The sequence below is a fragment of the Notolabrus celidotus genome, chromosome 4 (genome assembly GCF_009762535.1).
Source record: "Notolabrus celidotus isolate fNotCel1 chromosome 4, fNotCel1.pri, whole genome shotgun sequence".
Classification (NCBI taxonomy): domain Eukaryota; kingdom Metazoa; phylum Chordata; class Actinopteri; order Labriformes; family Labridae; genus Notolabrus; species Notolabrus celidotus.
The window spans coordinates 11,811,310-11,837,391 of record NC_048275.1 but is presented as its reverse complement, the minus strand read 5'-3'; the positions used below and the strand labels follow the sequence as shown (position 1 = coordinate 11,837,391).

At 39.1% G+C, this 26,082-nt stretch overlaps 2 protein-coding genes across 4 annotated transcripts in view; one reads left to right on the top strand and one right to left on the bottom strand.

The window, feature by feature from the left end:
- The first annotated feature begins 2,244 nt into the window (after nt 1-2,244).
- Nucleotides 2,245-12,111, top strand: LOC117812154 (arachidonate 5-lipoxygenase-like). The gene is made up of 14 exons (XM_034682775.1): nt 2,245-2,555; nt 4,893-5,091; nt 6,070-6,151; nt 6,848-6,970; nt 7,442-7,548; nt 8,236-8,417; nt 8,574-8,720; nt 8,821-9,024; nt 9,662-9,748; nt 10,134-10,312; nt 10,403-10,524; nt 10,936-11,036; nt 11,300-11,470; nt 11,632-12,111. Exons 1-14 carry the CDS (start codon nt 2,406-2,408, stop codon nt 11,809-11,811), a joined length of 2,034 nt encoding a protein of 677 aa, XP_034538666.1. The 5' UTR covers nt 2,245-2,405; the 3' UTR covers nt 11,812-12,111.
- An 8,121-nt stretch (nt 12,112-20,232) lies between these two features.
- The window catches only part of march8 (membrane-associated ring finger (C3HC4) 8), a 112,806-nt gene continuing 106,956 nt past the window's right edge, over nt 20,233-26,082 (bottom strand). For all 3 annotated transcript variants that reach the window (XM_034681715.1, XM_034681717.1, XM_034681716.1), the window contains 2 exons: nt 24,798-24,933; nt 20,233-21,625 (listed from right to left, as the gene is read on the bottom strand). In XM_034681715.1, coding sequence (XP_034537606.1) covers nt 21,321-21,625; nt 24,798-24,933 — 441 coding nt within the window. In that variant the 3' untranslated portion in view covers nt 20,233-21,320. The remainder of the gene's footprint in view (nt 21,626-24,797; nt 24,934-26,082) is intronic.

The window sequence follows — 26,082 nt, the reverse complement described above, 5'->3', positions numbered from 1 at the left end:
CTATGTAGTCTGTCAAAGGCAGCTGATTTATGGATGTGCTGCAGTCCTTTTATTGAAAGATAATTAGAATAACAGAAATATTCAGTCTTCATATTTTGTTACACCATGTTGTATTTTTGTTCAACTCATTCTTTTGGACCTCAGCACCGCATTTGATACTGTCAACCATGACCTTTTAATCAAAAGACTAGAGAAATGGGCTGGTCTCTCTGACCATGTTTATCCTGGTTTAGTTCTTATCTTTTTAACAAACAGTTTTTTTTTATCAGCCTTGGTGCTTGTGTGTCTCAGATACAAGATTTTAACTATGGAATTCCTCAGGGAAGCATTATTGGGCCTATTTTATTCTCCTTATACATTTTACCACATTTAGACACATTATCTCCCGTCATCATATCAATTACCATTTCAGAATCAGAATCAGCCTCATTGTAGTTGTTCAAGTACAATGAAATTTCGTCCGACTTCTCTCTGTTTCAATACAAAATGCAACAAAATAAAATAAAATGAAATAGAAAACATAAATATAAAAATATATATAAGTATAGATATATCTATAGAAAAATTTACAAATATAAATATAAAATTGCCAGAACAGTGCAATACTTTCAGTATATGAATGTTGTGAAGCAGAATGAAATTGTGCAATAGTGCAATACTGAGGATGAGGTAGTAGTGGTTTGAGTCTGTCATATAATCAGACGACACCCAACTTTACATCTCTTTCTTATGGTCTTACCGCATGACCCAAACCCTCTTCATTCCCTCACTGCCTGCCTATCTGACATCAATGTCTGGATGAGCAAGAACTTTTTAAAACTAAATGAAGATCAAAAACTGAAATTTTTTTAGTAGGTGCCAAAGCAGCCAGAGAACAACTCCAAACTACTCTGAGAGATTGTAACAGGCTAATTGAATCGAATGTCACAAACCTGGGAGCGGTTTTAGATTCAGATTTTAATTGTAATGCTCATTTTAATAAGGTCGTAAGTACTTAATTTTATCATCTCGGAAACATAACGAAAGTCAGACCTTTATTCATCACAGAAAGACGCCTACATATGCTTTTTATCTGATCTTATTACCAGCCACATTGACTACTGTAACTTCCTTTTACTGGTTTTCCCAAAAATTATCTCAAGAAACTGCAGCTTGTTCAGAATGCTACTGCCAGAGTTTTTACACATAAAAAGGAAACTGATCACTAAACCCCTCTTCTTAAAACTCTGTACTGGCTGTACCAAACTTCCCAGCATTAACCCCAGAAGAGAAACTGTCAGTTCTCCTGGGGGAAGGGTCAGCAGCTCCTCTGGCTGCTAAATATGTGTCTGCCTGTCACAGCCTGAGGGACGCACCATCCCATGATATTTGATTTTAGGTGAAGGTTTTATGAGCATACCGCATCAAGTGATAGGCCTGCCCAAAAAATCTCTCAGAAAGCTGCAGCTTGTTCAGAACGCTGCTGCCAGAGTTTTAACAAGGAGAAAGAAAACTGACCACATAACTCCTCTTTTAAAAACTCTGCACTGGCTCCCTGTTTCTTTTAGCATTTATTTTAAAGTTAGTTTACTTGTTTTTAAGGCTCTTAACAGCCTTGCTCCTCCATACATCACTGATCTCCTGTCATTTTATGTTCCAGCTCGTTTACTGAGGTCCTTGAATGCTTCCCTTTTGAATGTTCCTTGTGTTTCTCACACAAGCACCGGCCGGAGAGCTTTCTGTTTTTACGCCCCTAAGCTTTGAAACTCTCTGCCTCTGGACATCAGAACGGTTAGCTGTCTGGGTGTTTTTAAAAGCAAACTTAAGACTTACCTTTTTAATCTAGCTTTTAATTTGGAGTAATTTATTTTTAGCCATGGACTTATTTTTAACTTTTCTTTCTACTCGTACTTTTCTAAATGTATTTGACTGTATTGATTTTATTTTATTTTTAAGTATTTTATTTATGATCATGCCTTTTATAATTTTACCATTGCTGTTGCTTTCTGTCTCCATTCTTTTGTGAAGCACTTCTGGCTGCATGATTGTATGTATGAAAGATGCTACTGTATATGAATAAAGTTGAGTTGAGTTCAGATTAGCTGTTCAGAGAACACTAGTCATTATCTTTTAGGGGTGTGGTTTTGGATAGGATTTGTGTGGGCGTTTGGCAAGGAAAATCTGCTATCTTGAACTTCATGTAATAATGTGTCTTGTACCACCCACTTTTGCCTCTTTAAATACTGTCTTGGTGCTTGTGCCAGAGTGACTAGACGTAGAGAAGTGACAGTCACATTTCCGAGCAAAAGTAGAAACCCTTGTGTAAGAATCTTGGGCTGAATATTTTGTTGTACCAGAAAAACCACATTTCTGCAAATTAGACCTTATTGATCTTTTTGGATTCCTCTCTGTCCTGTGTGATCACCATGCTTTCTTACATAGTGACTGTGTCAACAGGGAGTCAATTGTTCTCAGGTACAGATAACTATGTCTACATCACACTGGTGGGCACGGAGGGATGCAGCGAGAGGACACTGCTGGACAAACCTCTGTACGATGACCTTGAGAGGAAGGGGGTAAGTTGTGTGACAAGGAAGAAGATTTGGGCCACTAAAAAAGAAAAAAAAAATTAAGATGGAATTTTTTCAATTCTGAGATTAACTTCAGAATTCTGACTTTAATCTTAGAATAAAAACAAATAATTAACATCTTAAATTATTTTTTTGCTTGTCTGCTCTCCAACATTTTTATCAGTGGTCCTAATCCTCTTCCGTAAATATGTCAAATGTTTACCCTGGGAATGTTCTCATTTTGTGAAAAATGTATGCTAAGTTAAATTTGATGCCAGCATCATGTTTCAAATAAATTAGGACAGGGACAACAGAAACCCTGAAAATATTGTGTTATAGTTCAAAATAATTCCTTTAGAGACAAATCCCAACTAATAACATTTATTTGATAAAAGTTTGTAAAAAATGTATTAAAATGGAATATTCCTTTTGGAAATCATGGACGCTACGTCCTCTGCTTTATGGAAGAAAGGAACCATCCAGCTTGATATCAGCTCAGAGTCTCTCAAAAGTAAACATGGGGCGAGGTCCACCACTCGGTGAGAGACTGTGACGAAATAATCCAACAATTCTAGATCAATGTTCCTCCGCATAGATCTGCAAATCATTTGTGGATTTAACCACCAAAACCCTGAAGACGCAATGTCAATGAAGCACAGGTGTGCTAGTATTTAACGGATCTTTCCTTGGAAAAAGAAAATGAATAACTTCTTGTTAAGACCAGCTGATTTAGACTTGTTAATTTGTTCAATTCATGAGAGGGCAAAGTGGAAAGTTGTTCAGTGATCTTATTAAAATGGAATAATCCTTTTGGAAATCAGTGACGCTACGTCCGCTGCTTTATGGAAGAGAGGAACCAGCTTGATATCAGCGCACAGTTCAAAAGAAAGCATCCATTTGAAATTTGCAATAAGTTAGTAAATTGACTTGATATAAAAATGACTTTTAAGAGAGGCCAAGTCTCTCAAAAATAAACATGGGGCGAGGTTCACCACTATAGGTGAGAGACTATGTTACTATCTGTAGATCAATGTTCCTCCGCATAGAACTGCAAATCATTTGTGGATTAATCACCAATACCCTGAAGACGCAATGTCCATTAAGCTAAGGTGTGCCAGTATTTAAAGGATCTTTCCTTGGAAAAAGGGCAGATCCCCCCCCCCGCCCCCACACACTTTTCTTTAGAATCTTATCAGTGCGAACAAGAAAGAAGAAGAAGGGTATATATAGCCAGGGGCATGAACCTGGCCTGCTGCCAAAAAGGGGAACTTTGCTGGGGTTGCGGGAAGTTTATGGAGTGAGTGGAGTGCAAAAAAGTTTCATATGTTGCAACATGTGTCATGGAGGGACTGATGTTAATGGTTGTTCCAGTATCTAATAATATACTTCACTTATCAGATGAATGAAAAGGTGTAAAAAGTGTTATACCACTAGGTTTAGTTTTATAGAAAAATGAAGCATGATTGATTACAAAGGCTCAGATTAAGCGCGTTTAACTAACATTTTGATTTTCATGAACAACTCAATTCAATTCAATTTTGCTTTATTGGCATGAACAAAGACATGTTATTACCAAAGCACATACAATTCATACACATACATTACATATATATTCATAACATATTATATTCATTACATATTATATATATTACATATTTTAGACGCATTAATGAACGATTACCCATACAGCATGTCTCATATGTCCTCACTTGATTTGATATGCTCATAAAAGCTGATTAGCTTCCTCACCAGCTGACTAAGGACTGAGTGCGTTTACCTTACATTTTATTTCACAAACTACTCTTATATAAGCATTAATATCAGCATAACTTTGTCTTTGACTTCTTACATACTTCTACCCCTGTATGGATATTGTGTACTCTTCAGCAACCCTGTTTTGCCCAGGAGCCAGTCAGGGCTTTTACATTGATACATATGATATTGTTGTTAACCTCCAGTCAAGGTAAAGGTTGGGAGGATGAAAGGGCTTGAACAAAACAAAATAAAAAAAAAACAACCAAATAAATAAATAAATACTTGCGTGTTTTTACAAGCTGACATATCCATACATGACAGTGCATGAAAAAGAAAGTGAGCCCCATCGCAATAAATGTTTTTTTTTAATGTAAAACAGACAATATTCAATACTTTACAACACTTCGGCTGCATGAGCTCCCATCATGGGATCTGGTTTAACAACTACTGTTATATGTGATATTACTGGTGGAATCTATGGATACATCCATGTGTACCAACACTGATTAGACAAAATGACACCCGTAAATCTTTAAAACATAATCTACCCAGAGCACACAGTTACTGACCAAAATATCACATTAACAGATTGACTCCTATGACATGACGGTCAAGGAGAACCTGGGTGAGATTGTGTTGATGAAGATAGAGAAGAAGAAGTTCTTGGTGCAGGATGACTGGTACTGCAATAACATCACAGTCAAGACCCCTTCTGGAGACTATATTGAGTTCCCCTGTTTCCGCTGGCTGGTGGACGACAAGGAGGTGGTGCTGCGGGATGGAAGAGGTAGAAATCATACAACTTGGTAACTAAACATAGAGCAAAAAGTAAGGAAATTTGTGTTTGGTCATTTATTTCTTTGTTATAACAATGCTTCTTGGCAATATGTTGTATACCATTGGAAAGCCTGTTTATTTCCCTTTTGAATGGTGCCACATTTGTAAGGAAAATACCCTTGCCCACAAAAATTTGCCAAATCTTGTCTGCTAATGCCAAACAGCTTATTCTGCCACTGACTCTTGTTTGGTTTTGTTTGGTGGATTGGATTATTGAAATCGGGAGAAACAGCACATATTGGCAATTTAAAATTGATTTATTTAACAAACAGGAGACTCAGCAGTATGTGGAAGAGCCTTTCACCTCCCCCTAATGCTGGTCACAAGCCTGGTCACACACTGTTGTGGGATGGCATCACATTTTTCATCCAGCATTGTCTAACGGGGTTGTGTTGGTTACTCTGGCCCGAACAGCATGCCCAATCTGATCCCACAAGTGTTCAATGGGGTTGAGGGCAGGACTGCTGGCAGGTCATTCCATCCTCTCCACTCCTAAATTCTGGAGTTACTCTCTAAGAAACTCCACTCTGTGGGGGTGAGCATTGTCAACTTGGAAGATAGAGTTCGGTATGGGATTGCCACTGGTTGCAAAATCTCATTTGGATATCTCTCTGCATTGAGATTGTTTTTCCTGTGAGGGAGATGCCGCCCTGCACCATCACGCTGCCTCCCCAAAATATGTTACTCTATCTGTGCAGAAATCAGCATAGCCTTCTCTCCGTCTTCTCCACTCTTTGACCCTACCATCTGACTGCTGTAGGCAGAATCTGGACTCACACTGATCATAGTATTCCTTCACATGTTCTGGTTCCAAACACAAATTTGCTTAGTTTTTGTGCTAAGTTGATGTCTCCTATTTTTTTCATTTGTCAGAATCTGCACCTGCTCTGTCTGCTCCATCCCTCACTCTGTCTTGTGTCTGTTGTAGCACATCTGCCTCAGGATGATAAGACCAGCTTGGTGAAGCAGCACAGACAACAAGAGCTGGACATGAGGAGGGAAACCTACAGGTACGTTTTCTCTGCACTCAAGGTTAAATGTGACTGAGGGTGCTGTATTTGCGACACTGTTTGTGTTTCCAAGTTGTGCCCTTTTCAAAGTCACTTTTTTATTCATTTTAAATCTATATTTGTGAACTTTGTCAAAATCATTTGTGTTGAAATATATTACCACTGATGAAAATGCTACTGTTCGATGAATATTTTTAAATAGGTCAATGTTAAATGTAACATCCAAATGATAAATGTAAATCCTATAGGGTTAAATATGTTTACTAAATATCTAAATGACTAATCAAATGTTACCTGTAAGTGTTAAATGTTAGATCCAAATGTCACATGTTAAATCATGAAATGTTGCTGATTACCCTAACCCTATTTCTAAAATACAATTTCACACTACTGTCCAGAGAAATTACTCAAATAAAAACTTGATGAAGGGCTACAAATATCTTAACTATATTGACTCAATGTTGACTCTTACAGGTGGCTAGCAGCCATCCTCTTGTGACGCTGTACACAGGGGGGGAAGCTTAAATGTTATCATGTCTGACCCTTGTGTTTTAGGACCTACATTACATTAACCTTGACAATCTGACTAATTGTTGTCATTTCGCTCTTTTCAGATTTCCTTTAACATTATCAGTGTGCGCAACATTACAAATGGCACCCCACATAGCTTAATAACAGTTCTGTTCTCCTTCACAGATGGAAGGAGTGGCAGCCAGGCTTTCCAATGAGCATAGATGCTAACAGTTACAGCGATTTACCCCGAGACATCAAGTTCTTTTTTGAAAAGGACAAGGATTTTACACTCAACTTCCTTGCGGCGTACGTATTTTGCATCATTCTTGTAGACGGACACTGTTGAAGGAAATTTGCTGCTAAACTGTCATAACTAGAACTACTTTTTCAGTATACATTTGAACCATTTGGTAACTCTGGTAACCCTGTGGTCTGAAAACTGAGTGAGGTACCTTACTATGGGAAGTGCTCTCTAGTGTGACCAATAATGGAAGCTCTACTACCACCACGTCTGTCATGGGACAGACCAATCTTCTACACTGTATGGGCCAGCCTGTTCCCCTTTTATTCCGTGACGGGTCAAGTCAGAGAGCACTTCCCATAGTGAGATAACGAGGGAAGGAGAACATTGTTTTCATCCTATATAATCATTTTAACTGCAGTGTTTCTGTCACAGAAAAAATGCATATGATTTCCCTTTTTGATCAGAATAGCTTGACAAAGATGATTATGATGATGAGTAAGAGAATGACCATGATTACATTCATGTATTTGCAGAATAGAGAACCTGTTGTTGAACAAGTTTATGGGCTTGTTCCAGTCCTCATGGAGCAACTTTGAGGACTTCGAGGAAATCTTTATCAACATCAAAGACAAAACTTCAGGTGAGCTCTTTTTAATATATGAATGCAAGAATGGGCCTTTTGTTTGAACCACAAACATACATATAAATGGATTCTCCAAGTGTTCCTGGAGTGTGAAACCAAAACATCTAGAGCTCCCCCTACTGACTGGTTATAGTAAAGGTTATAAACTCTACATTCATCATGTTAAGAGGTCATATATATTGGTCGAACTATAAATTTACAATATATGTGAAATGTTTTTCTTTTTCACTCATGGTCTCTGTCATTGTAGTTAATTCTTGTTACACTGATTTCAGTGCAAGTGTTTGATTCTCAGATAGGTTTAGTTTTAATTTGATGTTAAAGAGATGATTGATTGACAGCTCTATCAACAAATGAAGCTCCTGCTGTGTTCTTTACTGGAGTAGCAGAGTGGAGGAGAAATGGCAAGAGACAACATAACAAACACTGACACAAGAATCATTTAACTTTTTGTAGTCGTAAGTGTTTGATTCATGCCAACACAAGAATCTATTCTGCCGTGGAACGACTCAAGCTATCTTTGTCTTGGCACCACCAGCGTCAATTTATGGCTTCTTATCTCCCAGTGGGAGGGGCGTAGAGGTGCTGTGTCCATGTTAATACACAGTCGATGGTTTAAGAATAAATATTGAAGAGTTAAATAAATGTATTTAAATAATATATCTGTAAATCATTTCATATTAGACACTCAAAAGTACGTGATAGAACATTGGATGGAAGACCTCTTGTTTGGGTACCAGTTCCTGAATGGCTGCAACCCAGTAATTATCCGAAAGTGCACCAAACTTCCTGACAAGTTTCCCATGACTCATGAGATGGTTTCTCCCAGTCTGGAGAGAGAGATGACTCTGGAGCAGGAAATAGAGGTAGACAATGTATTAAAGTTCAATATAAATATTTCACAGCAAGCCTAATTTTGCCAAGCATAAACATCAATTCAATTTTATGTTCCATTTTTAAACACACATCTTTCTTTAAAGTCTCTTCTAACATTCATCATAAATCAATGTTCTGTTTTCCAGGCAGGCAACATCTACATAGTAGACTACGAGGTGTTAGATGGTATCAGTGCTAACAACACTGATCCAAGAACACCACAGTACATGGTAGCACCAATCTGTCTGCTGTACAAGAACATTCAGAACAAGATCCTGCCCATTGCCATACAGGTAATGTGACATGAGTTACACAGAGAGGGAAACATGTTCCTTTTTCAAATAGTAAAACTCATTTTTTCTTCTTTCTCTCTGCTTGTTGTGTCTTTACTAGCTCGGTCAGACTGCAGGTGAAGACACTCCGATCTTCCTGCCCACTGACAGTCAGCATGACTGGCTGCTGGCTAAGATGTGGGTCCACTCATCTAATTTCCAACACCATCAGGTCATCACACACCTGCTCAGGACTCACCTGGTATCAGAAGCATTTGCTATCGCCATGTACAGACAGCTGCCTGCTGTTCACCCTGTGTTCAAGGTAAAATTATATCTCTGTCCACAAAGTCAGTTCAAGGCATAATAGTTACACCCATGTAATGTCTTCAGTATAAATGTCTAAATGTAAAAGTATGATGGTGGGACCAAGATGTCCCACCAGTGCGCCGGTATTGTAGTTAGTAACAGAAACCCTTTTCATGTTGACAGTTCAAGGTGTGAAATGAATGTCACTGTAACATCTCACCTTCAATTCGAATGTCAAAGAGGCATGATCGTGAGACAAGTAGTGCAACTGCTCTGCTGGCATTGGGGGTAGTGACTAGCTGTTTTGATTTTGCAACAGTGTCGTAACAACTTCTCGACTATCTTCTACTTACACAATAACGTCATTCTGATGGCACTGACATGTTCATTGACACAGATATTTTCTTTTGAGAGATAAACTAAGGATTTTGAGCAATATACTGGCTTTTGCAGGTAATCCATGGTGTTTTGCTATTTGTATGAATTGTTTTGAGAAATGCACTTACTGTTATGCAAATGTCAAGGATGATCCGAGAAATAATGTAGGGCACAACATAAAAGTACAAAGTGTGGACTTGCAATATGAAAAGGGTCTTGTGTTGATAGATTGTTGACTTGATGACTGATGTTTGACTGATCGTTTCTTCTCTCAGCTCCTTGTCCCACACATTCGTTACACCATCGCTATCAACACCAAGGCCAGAGATCAGCTCATCAATGAGGGTGGTGTCTTTGACAAGGTGAGATAGATAGATAGATAGATAGATAGATAGATAGATAGATAGATAGATAGATAGATAGATAGATAGATAGATAGATAGATAGATAGATAGATATTGTTGATAGGGACAACAAAACACAAAAAGTTCTGTTACGCAAAAAACGACAACAGATAAACATCATTAAGCTAACTTAAGACAGGGACTGTGTGGAAATACTCTAACAATTCTGGAATGATAAAAGTCAGCGGTTCAATTTTTCTAAGAAAACAATTTTCAGAAAATGTCACTATGTATTCAGTAATGGGCACTTAACTTAACCTGCAAGGATGAAAATAAAAAAATATGATGCAGCATTAATAAGTGTCATGTAAGGTCATTATGTGTGTCTTCCATCTGCATTAAGGCAAATGCTATAGGTGGAGGTGGTCAGGTCCTGCTGATTCAGAAGGCAATGCAGTCTCTGACCTTCAGGTCTCTGTGCTTCCCGGATATGATCAAATCTCAGAACCTGGACAACAAGGATGAACTGCCCACATGCTTCTACAGAGACGACGGCTACATGGTGTGGGAAGCCATCAAGAAGTGAGAGAAAGGAGATTCAAAGAGAGAGGTCTCAAAGTGTTTGATGATTTGCTGTATATGTTATTTGCTGCCCTGATTTCTTTCCTGCAGCTTTGTGTCTGATGTGGTGAACATCTACTACACCAGTGATGAGATGGTGCAGGAAGACGAAGAAATCCAGGCCTTCGTTAAAGATGTGTGCAGCTCTGGTATGCAGGACTACGATCACTGTGGTGGGTACACATTACAGACTTCCTGTTCTATTTTTCTTTCTTTGCAACATCAGATGGGTATTCAGTTACTTTTCCATGGGGAGAAGCATATCACTCTTCTACAATAACAGTGGTGTAGTATTTTCTGGAGGAGACAGGTGTGGCATTGAACAGGCAGCATTTAAAATTCATATCTGTTCTCTCAGAGATGAATGGTTTGACGTTGATGACAGGAAGCTACAGAAGTCACAGTGATGGTGTCACTGCCTGAGCTCTAGTGTTGTAACCCTCTTCCTGCATTTCTACATTACCTATTCTGGTGCACTGTGCAAGGAGAAACTACACAGGATGCCTTGAGAAAGAAAATCATTTGGAAATTGCAAAGATTAAGTCTAACATTTAAAATTTCATGTGCCAAAAATCTGTGGACAGAGTTCCCCAAGTCCCTGAAAACACGAGATGAGCTGGCAGAGTATCTGACTGTCATCGTGTTCACTGCTTCGGCTCAACATGCAGCTGTTAACTTTGGACAGGTGAGTTGTGGATGGATAATTATATTTCTATTTTCTTAGACTTTTTTAGAAGATAAATAAAATGTTACTGTTGTTGGTAATGTCCCTAAGGTTTGTTGACATCTGTTGTGCACAGTTTTAACCATACAATCAAAGTTCAACAAATGGTTTGAGTCTATTCTTACATTAACATGATGATGGAGGAAGTCAGGGACTTTTGTAGGGATAAAAGAGTTCCTTACGTTCCTCTTTAAATGTAGTGCATCTTTGTGTACATTATACAGTTTGACTGGTTTGCCTGGGTCCCCAACTCTCCATCCACCATGAGAAGACCCCCACCCAACCAAAAGGGCATGGCAGATATGAACATGATAATGGAGAGCCTTCCCGATCGTGGACGTTGCAGCTGGCACGTGGGGGGCGTCTGGGCCCTCAGCCAGTACCAGGAGAATGAAGTACAGACATCCAAACACCAGCAATCATTTTGTACTTTCAAAATCTCAGTAGAGATCAAGTTCTGTACAGCCTCAATCATTTTGATCTTTCACCTCAACATTTGTTCTCTTTTTTGCTGTGTGTCTCCTGGCACCTCTGCCCCCTCTCTCTCCTCCTGCAGCTGTACCTGGGCATGTATCCTGATGACCACTTCATCGAGAAGCCGGTGAAGGAGGCCATGGAGAAGTTCAGGAAGCAGCTGGCCGAGATAACCGGTTCCATCAAGAAGAGGAACGATGGGAAGAATCTGCCTTACTACAACATGTCTCCTGACAAAATCCCAAACAGTGTCGCTGTTTGAGATGTAAAAATCTCTTCTTTAGATAAGGGAGGTTGTCAAGTTTCTACTTAATATGTTGTGAAACCTTTTCCATATTATCATACTGGCCAAATATGCTGTTAGAAAACTCTTTGGAACCTGATAATTCTGTGTATCTAAACGTCTTCTCTACTTTTACATATTTTGTCATTTTTTGGATGAAAATTGGTTCAAATTTTACTGCATGGACTTGACAATTGATGATATTTTTTTCATATGCTCTGGGCATTTTTCATTGGTTTATCAATGTTAGCCACCCCTGAATAAAAAGTTACACTGCCTAACTCCTGTCATTACATACTTGGGAGACTGTGGCTTGGTGGAAGAGCGGGTCGTCACAGTATCCTTGGGAAAGACACTCAAGCCCCAAAAAACGCCCCTGGTGCTGTATGAATGGGTTAGTTAACACTGATTGGCCATTTACATGGCAGCCTCTGCCATCAGTGTATGGATGTGGGATGAACGGGTGTATGTGATGTGTGTCAGGGTGCGGGGGAGTGGGACACAATTGTGGACTGGGAGCCCGGGGGGTTCTGAAATCTACCCCAAAGGAATAAACATAATAATGCAAGTAATGAAAAGGGAAAGGGAAAAAAAACAATAAAAGTAAGAAACAACCAAAACTAAACTAGATTAAGGCAAACTATGCCACCGCTGCCGAGCAGCTGACCAGGAAGCAAACTCTCAGAGAGACCCTGGAAAAAACTCCTTTAGGAAACACAAAAAATCTGCAGAAAAATGTCTTAATATAGTTTAAACAGAGACACACTTTAATAGTTGATACACACAGAGGAAACCTCTCACTATCTCTGAAGGTGAGACAATGGCTGTTTTCGAAACGGCCTGCTACATACTACCTATGAATGTAGCAGGCAGTAGGTTCTGCCAACTATATACTGCGTTTGAATTTAGTATGTAGTATGACTGTTCTGTTGGGTCTGGTCTACAGTATGCTGAGCCAGACGTCACAGGATTTCTGGTTTCGGAAAGTGGAAGTGATCAACAGCCAAGCTAATAGGAGTGCCCACCGTCAATAAAGAAGAAAAAAGGAAAAGCAGAACGAGCGCTTTGCATTATGGGAAACAGTACGCGAGGGAGACTCCCATAGGAGAATACATTTAGAGAGGAGATCTCAAAGTGTTTCATTTATGTCTCTTAGACAACAATGGGATCTGTTTGAAAGCAAAATGAGACTATAGCTTGTCTCCTGTTTCTCATTCTTGCCTCCAGAAAAAAGTTGCAAAAAGTCTCAGCTTAGTCTCCCTTTCAGTTCAAAAAGAGATCTCATCAAAATCTGAAATAATTCTCAAGTATTTCTCAAGTGTTGTGACTCCTTTTGAGCTGAGGTGGAGAAATCAGGGAGCTCTCTCAATTGTCTCAATCTAACCTCATCCATTTGTTTTTGTCAGACTCCGTTTTTGTGTCTCAAGTTGAGCTCAGATGGAGCAAAGAAAGAGCCTGAGCTCACCTTTTCATGAACATTTATAGTGCCCTGCAAAATTAAGATTTCAATGTAATTGTCCACAAACTTACAATTCTCATTAAAACATTTGAACCACTTGCAAGGTCAGCTATTTAGATGTCAAATGATCTCTTCTTTGACTTCACAATATGATCATTCCTTTACAAGTCTGTTTGAGAACAAAACAACTTCACAAAGATTTAGTGTACTTGAGAGAAATTGCAAAAGATTACAATTAAAGGGGTGTATCGCCCCCCAACTCACTACTCCCCACATTTCCTGTCTCTCTTCAGCTGTCCTGTCAAATAAAGGCAAAATGGCCAAAAATATAATTTAAAAAAAGAGAATAAAATTAGCCATTAATGAGATCTCTCATTTAAGTCTCAAATAAGACTCATGTTATGGTCTAAACTATTTATCCTAGGGGGTTTTAGGAGAAACTAATGAGAAACTAATGAGAACATTTTGAAAATTGAATGAGGCTTAAGTGAGAATCTCACTTTCGTCTCCAGAGACTTAGAAGAGAAAGCCTTGAGCAGTAAAATTTTCTTCTGGGTTTTGCTCTTTTACACATACTACATACTACATACTACATACTACATACTTCATACTTCATACTGAATTTTGGCCAAATCGGTATGTACTGCTTGTATAGTAGACGGTTTTGAAAACAGCCAATGAGTCAGCACAACGCACTGAAACTCACAGGTATATATAAACTGCTCACACCTGGCCTCAATCAGGACCAATCAGCCATACACACCCACACATAACCGATGTGCTCTGGGATGATTCTCCCACCAAACTCAAAAAGTAGCCAGAGTGAGTGCCCCTCACAATATGTAATGTAAAGGCACTTTGAGTGGTCAGAAGACTAATATAAAAAAAACACAGTAGTCCCTACTCATGTAACATAAACCTCTCCTTCAGAGCTGTTCTGATGCTGATAACCAAAGAGACCTCAGATACCTACTGAAACATAGTAATGATAAAGCTATGCTTGATCTGGTGTTCAAATCAACAAATTATTCTGTTTCTGTTTATCAAATGTATAACCCTTGTATTCCAAGAACACGTCCTGGACATGTAAAACACTTATTTAACTACAGAACAGAATAACAACAAAATGGTAATTGCAGTTTTTTATGTCAAATTTCACTGAGCCTCCTGGGTAATGAAGTTTCAGAGAAACAACTCAGAGAAACTTAAACTAGCAGTAACAGTCAGGTACTTTACAGTCAGTCTGTTTTCCTCAGACTGCACACTCAGCTGCTCACCAGCAGGGGACGGTATTCATCATCATGCATACTATGTAGAGTCTGTCAAAGGCAGCTGATTTATGGATGTGCTGCAGTCCTTTTATTGAAAGATAATTATAATAACGGAAATATTCCTACTCTCCATATTTTGTTACATCATGCTGTTCTGTTGTTCAGAGCACTCTAGTCTTTTGTCATTTGATACTTGGGGTGTGTTTTCACATAGGATTCAATGTGGGCTTTTTGCAGGGAAACCGTTATCTTTTGAGTGTACCTTTATTAGTGTAGGTGCTGGTATGATAGGTGTGGTCTCATCTTGTGTCACCATGCCAGATTAAACAGTTTCAAGGGCAGGGGTAGACTTGCAATCTGGCAAATAATACATTTCTAAGAGGGCTTGGCCACCCAGAGGGCAATATTAAAATGTGAAGGATCCTCCCATGGAATACAAAATAAATTAAATATTTCTGATATACTCACACTTGCCCAATTTCTGCCTGCACCGTGCCATCTAGTCTTGTGAGAGCAACCGGTTTCTTTTTGAAGAAAAAGGGCGCAGACGAAAAATTTGGACTTACCAAACAAGTGCACTATGCAGTGGTTATGTGAAGTATGTTTGCGTACACAAAAGGGAGTGCAAATAAGTTTCAGAAGTGGCAAAATGTGTAATGCAGAGATTGTTATTTAATGCAGCGTAAAATGTATGTATTTTGGGATTCATCATCAACAGTATATAATATCATTAAATGATTCAGAGGCTATTGAGATTCAAATGGGCACAAAGGGGACAAGGACAAAAATCAATAAAGAATAGCTGTGACCTTTGGGCCCTCAGGCAGCACTGCATTAAAAACAGACATGACTCTGTAGTGGATATCACTGCATGGGCTCAAACTATTTTAAAAGCTATTGTGGAAAACTCTTCTGTGATCTTTATCAAAAATGTCATATTCCTTTTGGAAATCATGGACACTATGTCCTGTGCTTTATGGAGGAGAGGAACCACCCAGCTTGATATCAGAACACAGTTCAAAAGAAAGCATCCATTTGAAAATTGCAACAAGCTGACATCTCCATACATGGCAGTGCATGGCAAAAGCAAATAAGCTGCATCGCAATACATTTTGACAAATTAAAAACAGACAATATTCAAAACTTTACAACACTTTGGCTGCATGTGCTCCCATCATGGGATCTGGTTTAACAACTACTCTGTGTGATATTACTGGTGGAATTTATTTATTCATCATACAGACCAAATATCTCATTAACAGATTGACTCCTATGACATGACGGTCAAGGAGACCCTGGGTGAGATTGTGTTAGTGAAGATAGAAAAGAAGCAGTACTGGGTGCAGGATGAGTGGTACTGCAGGAACATCACAGTCAAGACCCCCTCTGGAGACTTTATTGAGTTCCCCTGTTTCCGTTGGCTGGTGGACGACAAGGAGGTGGTGCTGCGGGATGGAAGAGGTAGAAACCAAACAGCTGCCTAACTATCTGTCTCCTGTTTTTCATGTATCAGAATCTGCACCTGCTCTTTCTGCTCCATCCCTCACTCTGTCTTGTGTCTGTTGTAGCACATCTGCCTCAGGATGATTAGGGTTAGGGTTAGGGTTAGGGTTGTGATTAGGGTTAGGGTTAGGGTTAGGGTTGTGATTAGGGTTAGGGTTAGGGTTAGGGTTAAGGTTTGATTAGGGTTAGGGTTATGATTAGGGTTAGGGTTAGGGTTAGGTTTAGGATTAGGGTTAGGGGTTAGGATTAGGGTTAGGGTTAGGGTTAGGTTTAGGATTAGGGTTAGGGTTAGGGTTAGGGTTAGGGTTAGGGTTAGGGTTAGGATTAGGGTTAGGATTAGGGATAGGGTTAGGGTTAGGGTTAGGTTTGGGATTAGGGTTAGGGTTAGGGTTAGTATTAGGGTTAGGGTTAGGGTTAGGGTTGGGTTTAGGGTTAGGGTTAGGATTAGGGTTAGGGTTGGGGTTAGGGTTAAGGTTAGGGTTAGGGTTGGGGTTGTGATTAGGGTTAGGGTTAAGGTTAGGATTAGGGTTAGGGTTATGATTAGGGTTATGATTGGGGTTAGGGTTAGGATTGGGGTTAACTTAAGCAAGTTAACTTAAGCCTTTCAAATCTTATTGAGAGTGTGGATCCAACAAATTTCAAATCCCAATGATCACACATAGCTGCAATCTAATGCTTTATTTCTGCCGTCAGTTGTAGTTGGCAACCCAACCCAGTATTAGAAGAGTAGACGAGCCACCAGCAAAGCAGTAAATATACATTTCAACAATGGGTTGAGAAGCTACACAGAAAGTCTTCTGCCACTTCAGTTGCTAGCTTTACAGATTAGTAAGCTGAGGTTTATTAAAATTAAGGACGGGTAAGCGCTTCACGGCATTATGCCTATATACATATATATCTGTGTTCTCCGCAGTCACTCACCTTATATATATATACATCAGGGAGTCCCTGATGACGTATAAGAGCACCGAGGCTTACCGCTGCTTTACTTCAGGATGGTAGTAGTTTGGGCCTACTGCTGTAAAATAACATGCACATTTCTTTAGTCCTACTGGAACTGCATTGTTTTTTTTTTGGCTTTACATAAAAGGTTCAACTACAACAACATTAAAACTCAGAATAAGAAACAACAAAAAACACAAGTTTACAAGTAACTTAATTTTTATTTGGTTGTTCTTTTTAACTCTACATACTTTGTTCAAATGGGAAATTAAACTGAAAACACATCAATATTTCTTTTAAAAACATAAGTACTTTTACCAAATCCTTTACAATTACTATTCCAAAGTAAATTCACAGACAAACTTGTGGAATGATATCATAAGACAGGGGAACAGTCATATATGTTCAAGTCCAGTCAGTAGTAAATAAATGTAGCTTTATGCAAGTTACACTCTTCCCAGACATGACAAAATGTTAGCGATAGTTAGGGCAAAGACAGACAGAAAGATCTAGACTTAAAAAATAATGAGACAATGAAGCTGAGAGGGTAACTTCACCTTTCAGCTGATGTCAAGCTAAAAAGGGTTACACAATGAAGAAATCAATTCATGATGATGGAGACACTTAGAGAGAACATAAGCGAGAAGAAGCTGCTCTCAGAGAGGAACGTGCCTGCTTGTAAAAGCGGCCTAAAGTGGTCTCAGTCGTCATCCAGACAACATAAAAATGTTTTTGTCAGACTTTATGAAAGGAGCCAGCTCCTATGAGTAGAGAGTACAAAATAATCTTCCATGTGGAGGACACTAAGTATTTATTGTTGTTTTATGTATAAAATATGCTTGGTTTTTACTTTAATGCTGTTATTCAATGTCTTTGTTGAATAACTATTTAACTATCAAATCATCAACAAGTTTAAAAAGAGAAACAAATATTCACAGTGAAATGAGAAAACTTATCTAAATGATTGTGTGAAAAACAAAGACTGATAGTGGTTTTCCTGTACTAATGCCTGGGAAAAATAAAGTGTAAGTTGCATAAAATTACTTATGAAAGGGGTTTTAAATGAACAAGTTGTACTCTGTTTTCTTTTCAAAATAAATACAACACAAAAAGAAGAAATAATCCTTGTATCCCAAGAAGACATCCTGGACATTAAACACCATTACATAACTACAGAACAGAATAACAACAAAAGGGTAATTGCACTTTTTTATCTGTCTAATTGCACTGAGCCTCGTGGGTAATGAAGTTTCAGAGAAGCTTCTTGTTTCAAGGTCTCAAACCAACTCGACACACAACAACTCCCTCGGCTCAAATTACACATGAAATTCATTTTAGACTCCAGATCTCTGTTACGGTGGGGCTTATACACAAGTACAGTTTGTGTTGTTGCAAAAACCAGAGCGCAGATTTCATTTATTGCTGCTGCTGAACAGGAACTGTCAGGTATGTTTGTTGGACCTTTGTTTTTGTTCACAGACAGTTTACTGGTATCAAAGACAGTTTTAAAAATGTGTGTGTGTGTGTGTGCTGCTGGAATGGCTGTGAGGCTCAACATGAGCCCGGCATCGCTGTGCTCCCACGTACACAAAAGCACTTACAATGACTGTAAGCACAAAACACATTATCACCCTGAGAAATCCACTGCTGCCTTCATCAGACTGCACGCCCAGCTCCTCACCAGCAGAGGGCGCTGCAGTCAGCTCATACCTGATTCATAGACTGTTTACACCTCACATCGATATTGGATCTGGGTGATCACACCACAAGTGACAAGCCTTAAATCCAGGTTTGAATGCTCATCAATGCATGCTGGGATCTGACTCCTCAGTCCACATAGAGAGGGGTCTAAGAGGGATTTGTCCACATTAGTCTGGTAAAGTGTACACTCATGTGTCTTGTGCCACATTGAGGACATCCCACCTTTCCTGTATCCACAGAGGCGATCACGTGGCATGACAGACCACACTCTAATTTTTTTCATTCCAACATATGGAGACGTATTGTATGCATTAAAGAGAGGTGTGCACAAACATGCAGGATATCATGTCTGCATTTCACTTCAATGAGGAAGACTGTATTTCACTCACTGATGATCAATAACAGTGCACTGAAGATACGGATGAGTCATTAAGTCATCATTATATAAATAGGACTCTGTGTTAACATAAGATCCAATCAGAAGCGATCACTGGAGACACATGGTTGATCCAAGATGTAAACAAATCGTACTCATAGCTGGTCACATGTGATCCGAATCACACAGATGGGATTTTAATGCAAGGTATGAACAGCCTCATACCGTGTCAGTCATCCAAGCTGTCCTTTTATTGCAAGATAAACTATCCGCTTGTTGATGAATATAAAGAAACTACTCTATAAAAATCATCTTTAGTCCTGAAATGATGCTTTTGCAGTGTTTAGGCTGTGCTTCTCTTGGAGAAATCAGAAAAAGAAATGCTGTAACAACTCGTCTCATTTATCAACATAAGGCTGAAATGATAGAAAATACTCAAATAAAATGAAACATTAGGACTACATAGTGATCAAAAACTAATGTAGACTTCTTAACATGTGATAAGAGCAGAAGCAGAAGAAGGCACACTGACACTTCTACTTGAAATGCTCTGTATTGACCTCTAGTGCAACATCCAAACAACAGATTTCATCAAATTGTGCCGAGTCTTGCAAGTAGAAAAAGGTGAAGAAGAACAACAAGACGACGGTGATGGAGACGCACAAAAGCGGACACTTCTGCTGGTCTGAAATGCTCACTGATGAAAATTGTAACATCCAAACACGTGCTCTCTTATATAAACTTTGTGCTCAGTGTGTTAACCCAGTTAAAGAGACTGATTGTAAATGTGTGTGTTCTGACCCGCAGAGCAAAAACTGAGCCTGAAGCAGTCAAATTTAAACACACACACTAACTGTAACTATCTCTTTGAAGCTAATCAATGCAGCGCCCGCATGATGGGAGCACTTGGAGGGCAAACTGATAAGAATAGGCAGCTGTGGATTTCTCAGTGTATCCCGTGACGAAGCAAACAAATCAGACATATTAAAAACTGCACAGGGAATATCACTCTGTAAATACTGTGTCATTCACATGATAGAAAAACATGAGCGACGCTGTTTATGCCAAAAGGCTTTCGTTATGATCTCAAGACACGGAAATTATCTGGCAATTTCCTGTGACCAGTACAAAATGTTGTTTGATTATTATTATTTTTTTGATCTTTTGTTTATTTATTTTTTATCATTTTTTAAAAAGTTTACATTCTCAAAGCCTTCAGAAAGTTCATGTTGGGGTAGGGAAGTCATGTGGCTGGATTTTCCTTTTTTCTGCATTAGAGCCTTGAGCCCGATGTCATATTCAAAACTCCTTTTTTTCTCTATTGTGACTAAAAACACTCAGCGTGATTCCTTTTTTTAACCCCATTTCCTTTTTTGTCATCCACAGGAGGGTTTAAATATGTGCGTATGAGGAAATGCAACGTCAAATAGAACAGGAAACAAACATTTCCAGGTTTTTTTCGAGTGTGCTCTCCCCCATGTACAACCTATAAGACTCAATTCATACCAAAGAAAAAAATAAAGAGTAGCAAGAAGAAGGGAGGGGAGTTTGTTCAGGGAACTAAAAAACAAAAGTGCTTCGATGCATGTCCAGATCAAGGCCTGGTCTGATCCAGACCAGCTCAGGGCTGAAGGACCATGGCGACAGAGATGGCAGTAGCTGGATTGTTCCAGAGATCCGATGCGCGGCGCTACATACTGATCCACGGCAGGTATACGCCTGAGACTCACAGGAGGTAAAAACAAACAAATCTAACAAACTCACAAATAAACAAACCACGCATCAGAGACGTGAAGCCCTCTGGAGCTGATTTTGAGTATATTTGTCTCAGTCCTGCTCTCCCAGAGGTGAACATTAAAGTGTGTGTGTGTGTGTGGGGTGTGTGTGTGTTTGCGTTTATAGAGTGGTGTGCTCCAGGCCTCTTCAGACATTTACAGAAGTCAGTAAAAGCAGTCTGGTCCGGGGAAAAGGAAAGAGGCGACAGTCTGGGGGGAGGAATAAAATCTGGAAGGAGGGATGTTGATAGAAGAAGATAGTCCTGATCTGGCGGTCTCTGAGGGTCCAGTTCAGGGTTTATAAAATGACAAGAGGAGAATGACAGTCCGACAGATCAGAGGAAAGGGAGTGTCTGGTAGTTCCTCTGTTTAATATAATTTCCACACACTTCTGCACACTTTCGCACACTTCTCTTCCCTCTGGGCCAGTTGGTGTGTGTTTATGAACATGGACTGCGTGGTCAGACGTGAAGCACCTCCATACTGTAGTCCTCTGTCTCTGTGTACTGGGAGGAGTTTGTGTCCGACTGGGCGGGGGCCAGAGCCTCCTTGGTCTCCAGACCAGGCTCCAAGAGAGGCGGCTTCTCCAGAGCCAGCTTTTTACATGTCTCGGGCCGGTTTTGGACGTATATGACGCGGTTGTAAGCCTTGAGTCTCCTCCATAGATGGATGTAAACTTTGCACTGGACGTACATGAACACCAGTCCACCCGTAAAGCCGATCGCTACCACCACCAGTTTGGTCCAGAAAGGCCAGTCTGTGACACCTGAGGGACAGAGAACAGACATAAAGAGAAAAAATGTGTACGAGTCAAACACAGAAAACAAAATGCAAATCAGTTTGGGATAAACAAAATGCAAGTATACGTTTTAATTAACATGAGAGTTTCCTGACTCATGATTAATTAAATAAAGAAGACAAAAACAGATATATCCCTGTGGTTCTGTCATCAACTGACATGTACCTTCACTGATATTCCAAGAAAAAGCACTACAGATTTCCCTATCAGTCTGCACTGATAAATCCAACAAGTTTATAAAATCAGTATAAATCTGACATGGTGGTCATGGTAAAATAAATAACTGGCAGATTAACTGTCTTCAAGCTGATTTTCATGCTGAAGCAACATAAATGAAAACAAATGGGGGCACCATGGTCCTGCAAATACATTTTTTGCATATCATGTCCCCAGTGTTGCACTCAAATTAAGGCAAAAAAAGCCTCCAAAAATACTACATATAAGATAACGAAACAAATAACTGCCTTTAAGTGGTCCCAACAGCACAGAGGGTTTAACAAAATGTGAGTTTTAGTACATTTGCTTAACTGTGCAAAAACATTTTTATGTCCTTTGAGGCAGTTGCAGCATATTTGAAAAATTGCAGAAACCCTGACACACCAAAGCACTTTCATCCCCCAAGTAAGGGAGGAAAATTGTGATTTGTCAAAGGGAATGTATTACAAAAAAAGCTGCATCAACCAAAACAAAAACTAAGAGGGAGAAATGTGATCCTCAAAAACAAGACCAAACAAAAAACGGCTGACCTGCAACCCCCTCAGTCTTTTCATGTTAAATTGAATTTAAGAGGTTTATGATGTGACTACAGGAAAAGTCAGTTACACAACCTCCCTGTGATGATACTATACATACGTGGATTAATATTGATAACCGATTTAATTAAATAGCAGCAATGATTATATGCTTATAACAGACTGTGCTCTTAAAGTGTTAAAGTGTGTGTTTTTTAAATCAAAATCCTCTTCTACAAAATATATCACAGTGTGTTCCTCCACTCTGTGCTCTCCTACTATTCAGTTTTGTGCTGTGACTAAAACCAGCCTCTTAAAAGGTTTGAGATAGTATTTACAACCTGAAATCAAGGCAGAAGGGAAAGGAAGGAAAAGGGTGTGAAGTGCGGTTGGAAAAGAACCGGATACAGCTGACAGACGACAAAGGCTGACGGGGGAAAAACACAATTAGAAAGTCAAAGGTCAAAGTGGAAATGTTTACCTGGGATTCTTCCGTCTGCATGAATAAAGAAAGTGTAAGTATCATGTATTACCAAAGACACACAAACAAACCCAGATATTTGATAGGTTTATAGTTGCACATTTTAGGATGTTACTAATTATACACTCATAGATATTAAATCTGCTTCACAAATCAAAGAAGACAATGAAATACATTTCACTTTGCTCTAATCTTGGTGAACAAATTGAGAGAAAAGCATCACCATGGTTTTGTGAAACTTGGCAGAGGACAAACAAGGCTGGTGAGGACCTATTTGGCTTCACCATGGTGATTGAACCCGACAGTCCTCTGAGACTCTAACAAGTGTGAATCATCAGGTTGGGCTAAACAGGCACAGCTTGCTCTTCCATCTGTACACCGTCTCTAAAGCACCAAACATGCCAGCGAGGAATGAGTGTCTGCAGACGCAAAGCAAGCCGATGATACAACAGCTCATCATCAAAGCAGCCATCTCCATTTTTAACCTGGATAGCGAGAGCGCGGCGAGAGCAGAGCAATCTGTCTGTTACTCAAAGCTGCTTAGGTTATGATGGATGGAAAAAGAAGCCCAGACACAAGGGGCTGCTGAAAGGGCTTTTAAATTCCTGTTCATGATTTAATATTGTTATTTTTTTTTAAATCATAATGACTATCTGCCAAATTATTGCGTGTAGCTTCAATTTCTTTGGTTCAAGTTAAGCAAAAATGTGAATACTCTAGGAGGCTATCATAGGAGCACACACAAAACAGGGAAAGCAAGGTTGTTAGGTCAGCAAGAGGTAACCATTTGTGCTCTCATATTGTGCTAACTGAGTCAAAAATTCAGTCTCACGTGTTTTAACTTAAAATTATGTTACAAGCAGTTAGCTTAGGTAATTGGGAATAGCTGACATTGGTCTGTCCAAAGAAAAACACACATAAAGTATGCCCCCATGACAACAGAGGTTTTTTACTTTATTTTTTTATATTAGAGAAACAACATATGTCAATCTGTGTGCTTTATTGGTTTATGATATGAGAAATCATGTTCTTTTGGATATGAAAGTGACTGTATCCCATGTACAGAGGCCATATTCATGATTATGCGGTTGCAGGTCTGACTGCAGGCCTTTCTTTTCAGCTGCCTCTAATAAAAGGCACAAAAGCTCCTAAAGATTAACTTGAAAAATATACATCTTTATCAATGTTTTGCTAAAGCATGCATACATCAAACTGGTACCAAGTACTGTTGCATGGCTTTTCACATCGTTTCATCATAATTTTCATCCTTTCATCAAGCCCTTTTGAGATAATCCCTGCACACACAGTCACACAGTGTTAAAAAACATTCACACAAACTTATAAACTCTTTAATCATCATAAGGACCTCAAGTCAATTACAGGACTACCATGAAAAGGACTTTTAACTCACTCATTCTGATTCACAGCATGCACAGGAAATCTGCTCTAAGCCTCTTGAAGATGTAAGAATGAACCAGAATCGCCTCCATCTGAAGGTCTCAATCTCTGGCTACATCTCTGAGTGACAGATGTGATAGATCTGCTTTTAAAATCTCTTTCCTCCATCTCTTTTATCTCTCAACTTTGTCATTTAGAGGTCTGAAATCAAAGAGGATTTAAATAAAAGGTCCCAAAAACTCACAGTCGGAAAATTATCTCTGAAGAATCTCAGCACACTTTATTTATTTGGTGCCCACTGAGCTCTGGCGAGTGAATTATGTCCACATTGTTCCAATCTCTGAGAACATTTCATACTACTCACACCATTTAAAAAGCAGGATAGTTGTGCAGATTTGTAATTAAACTGTACATGAATGACTTGGCAGATTAGGGATGAATGGATCACATCTTACACAACACTAAATCTATAACACAGACAATGACAATATGTGTGTGTTTGTGTTTGTTCGTCTGAGTCTGTGCTGACCTCGTCTGATTTCATCTGCTGTTCTGTCGATAAGAACATAGAGGGACCAAACAACACAGGTGATGGCGATGACGTGGAAGGTGACCGAACACATGATCTTCCTTCTCTCACTCGCTGTCATCTGTAGCTTCTCCCACTGTGGAAGGAAAGACAAAGCAAGGACATTTAAAGAGGTGAAAATAACACAGAGAGGTAAAAAAAAAAAGGAAGAAGAAGAAATTAACAAACAGAATTGGAAAATAAAACACAGAGAGTTAAAAAGGGCTGCCCCTAAAAGTCAATGATAAACAAATATCTGAGGGTTTTATTTTTAGATACAACAGTATGGCAGGCTGTACACTTTAAAAGCAGAGACCATATCTCTGGGGGAGGAATTATCCACAACAATATCCTCCTCCCCATTACTAATAGACAGTGATGTAAATCAATAAAAACACCTAACACAGTACAAATCTGTTTATGTATGTATCTGTTAGTCAGACAGAGGTTTTGGGAAAAGAGCTTGTAACTTGTTTGACGTTGCTTAGCAAGTTTTTAGCCTTTTTTTTAAACGATCGGTCAAATTTCAACATCCGTTACCACCTCTTCAAAACAAACCAGGCAATTCAAACTGCTCTGTAACCGAAAAAAACCTTCATTTGGTGAAATAATTACAGGTAAATAAAAGCCTCTTGTCAGTCTTAAAACTAAAGGTGACCGTGCCTTTGAGCATGTGGCTCCATCTCTCTGGAACAGTCTTCCACCCCAAGTGTGCTGTGCTGATTCAACTGAGACTTTTAAAAAGCAGCTTCAGACACATTTGTTTGTTATGGCTTTCGACCCTCTGTTGTAATTTGATGTCATTTTGTCTGCTTTCTTTATTATCTTATCTATTGCTCATTGTATTGTCTTGTCGACATTGATTCTCTGTAAAGCACTTTGTGATTATGCCTGTGAAAGGTTCTATACTAAATAAAGTTTGCTTACTTATTTACTGTGGTTCTTGGTGAACATACGGGCTGTGCACAGATCTGATTCTAGCTTGTTTGATGTTGTCCTGCATGTTTTAAGGTTTAATATTGGTTAAACATTACTTTAAAGATATATTGTTTTTCATTTATTAATTTTGCCAAAAAGAAAGTTTCCATAGAGGTCTCCAACCTTCATTACCAGGTAATTAAAACTGGTACAAACTCTGGACAAAAGAGTTTTGAGTTAGAAGTCAGTGTCTCTGGTGCTCTTTAGGGGGCTTGCTCAGCTAAAATCAAGCTGTCCTTAATTTTAGCTGAATTGCGAGCTAAAATCC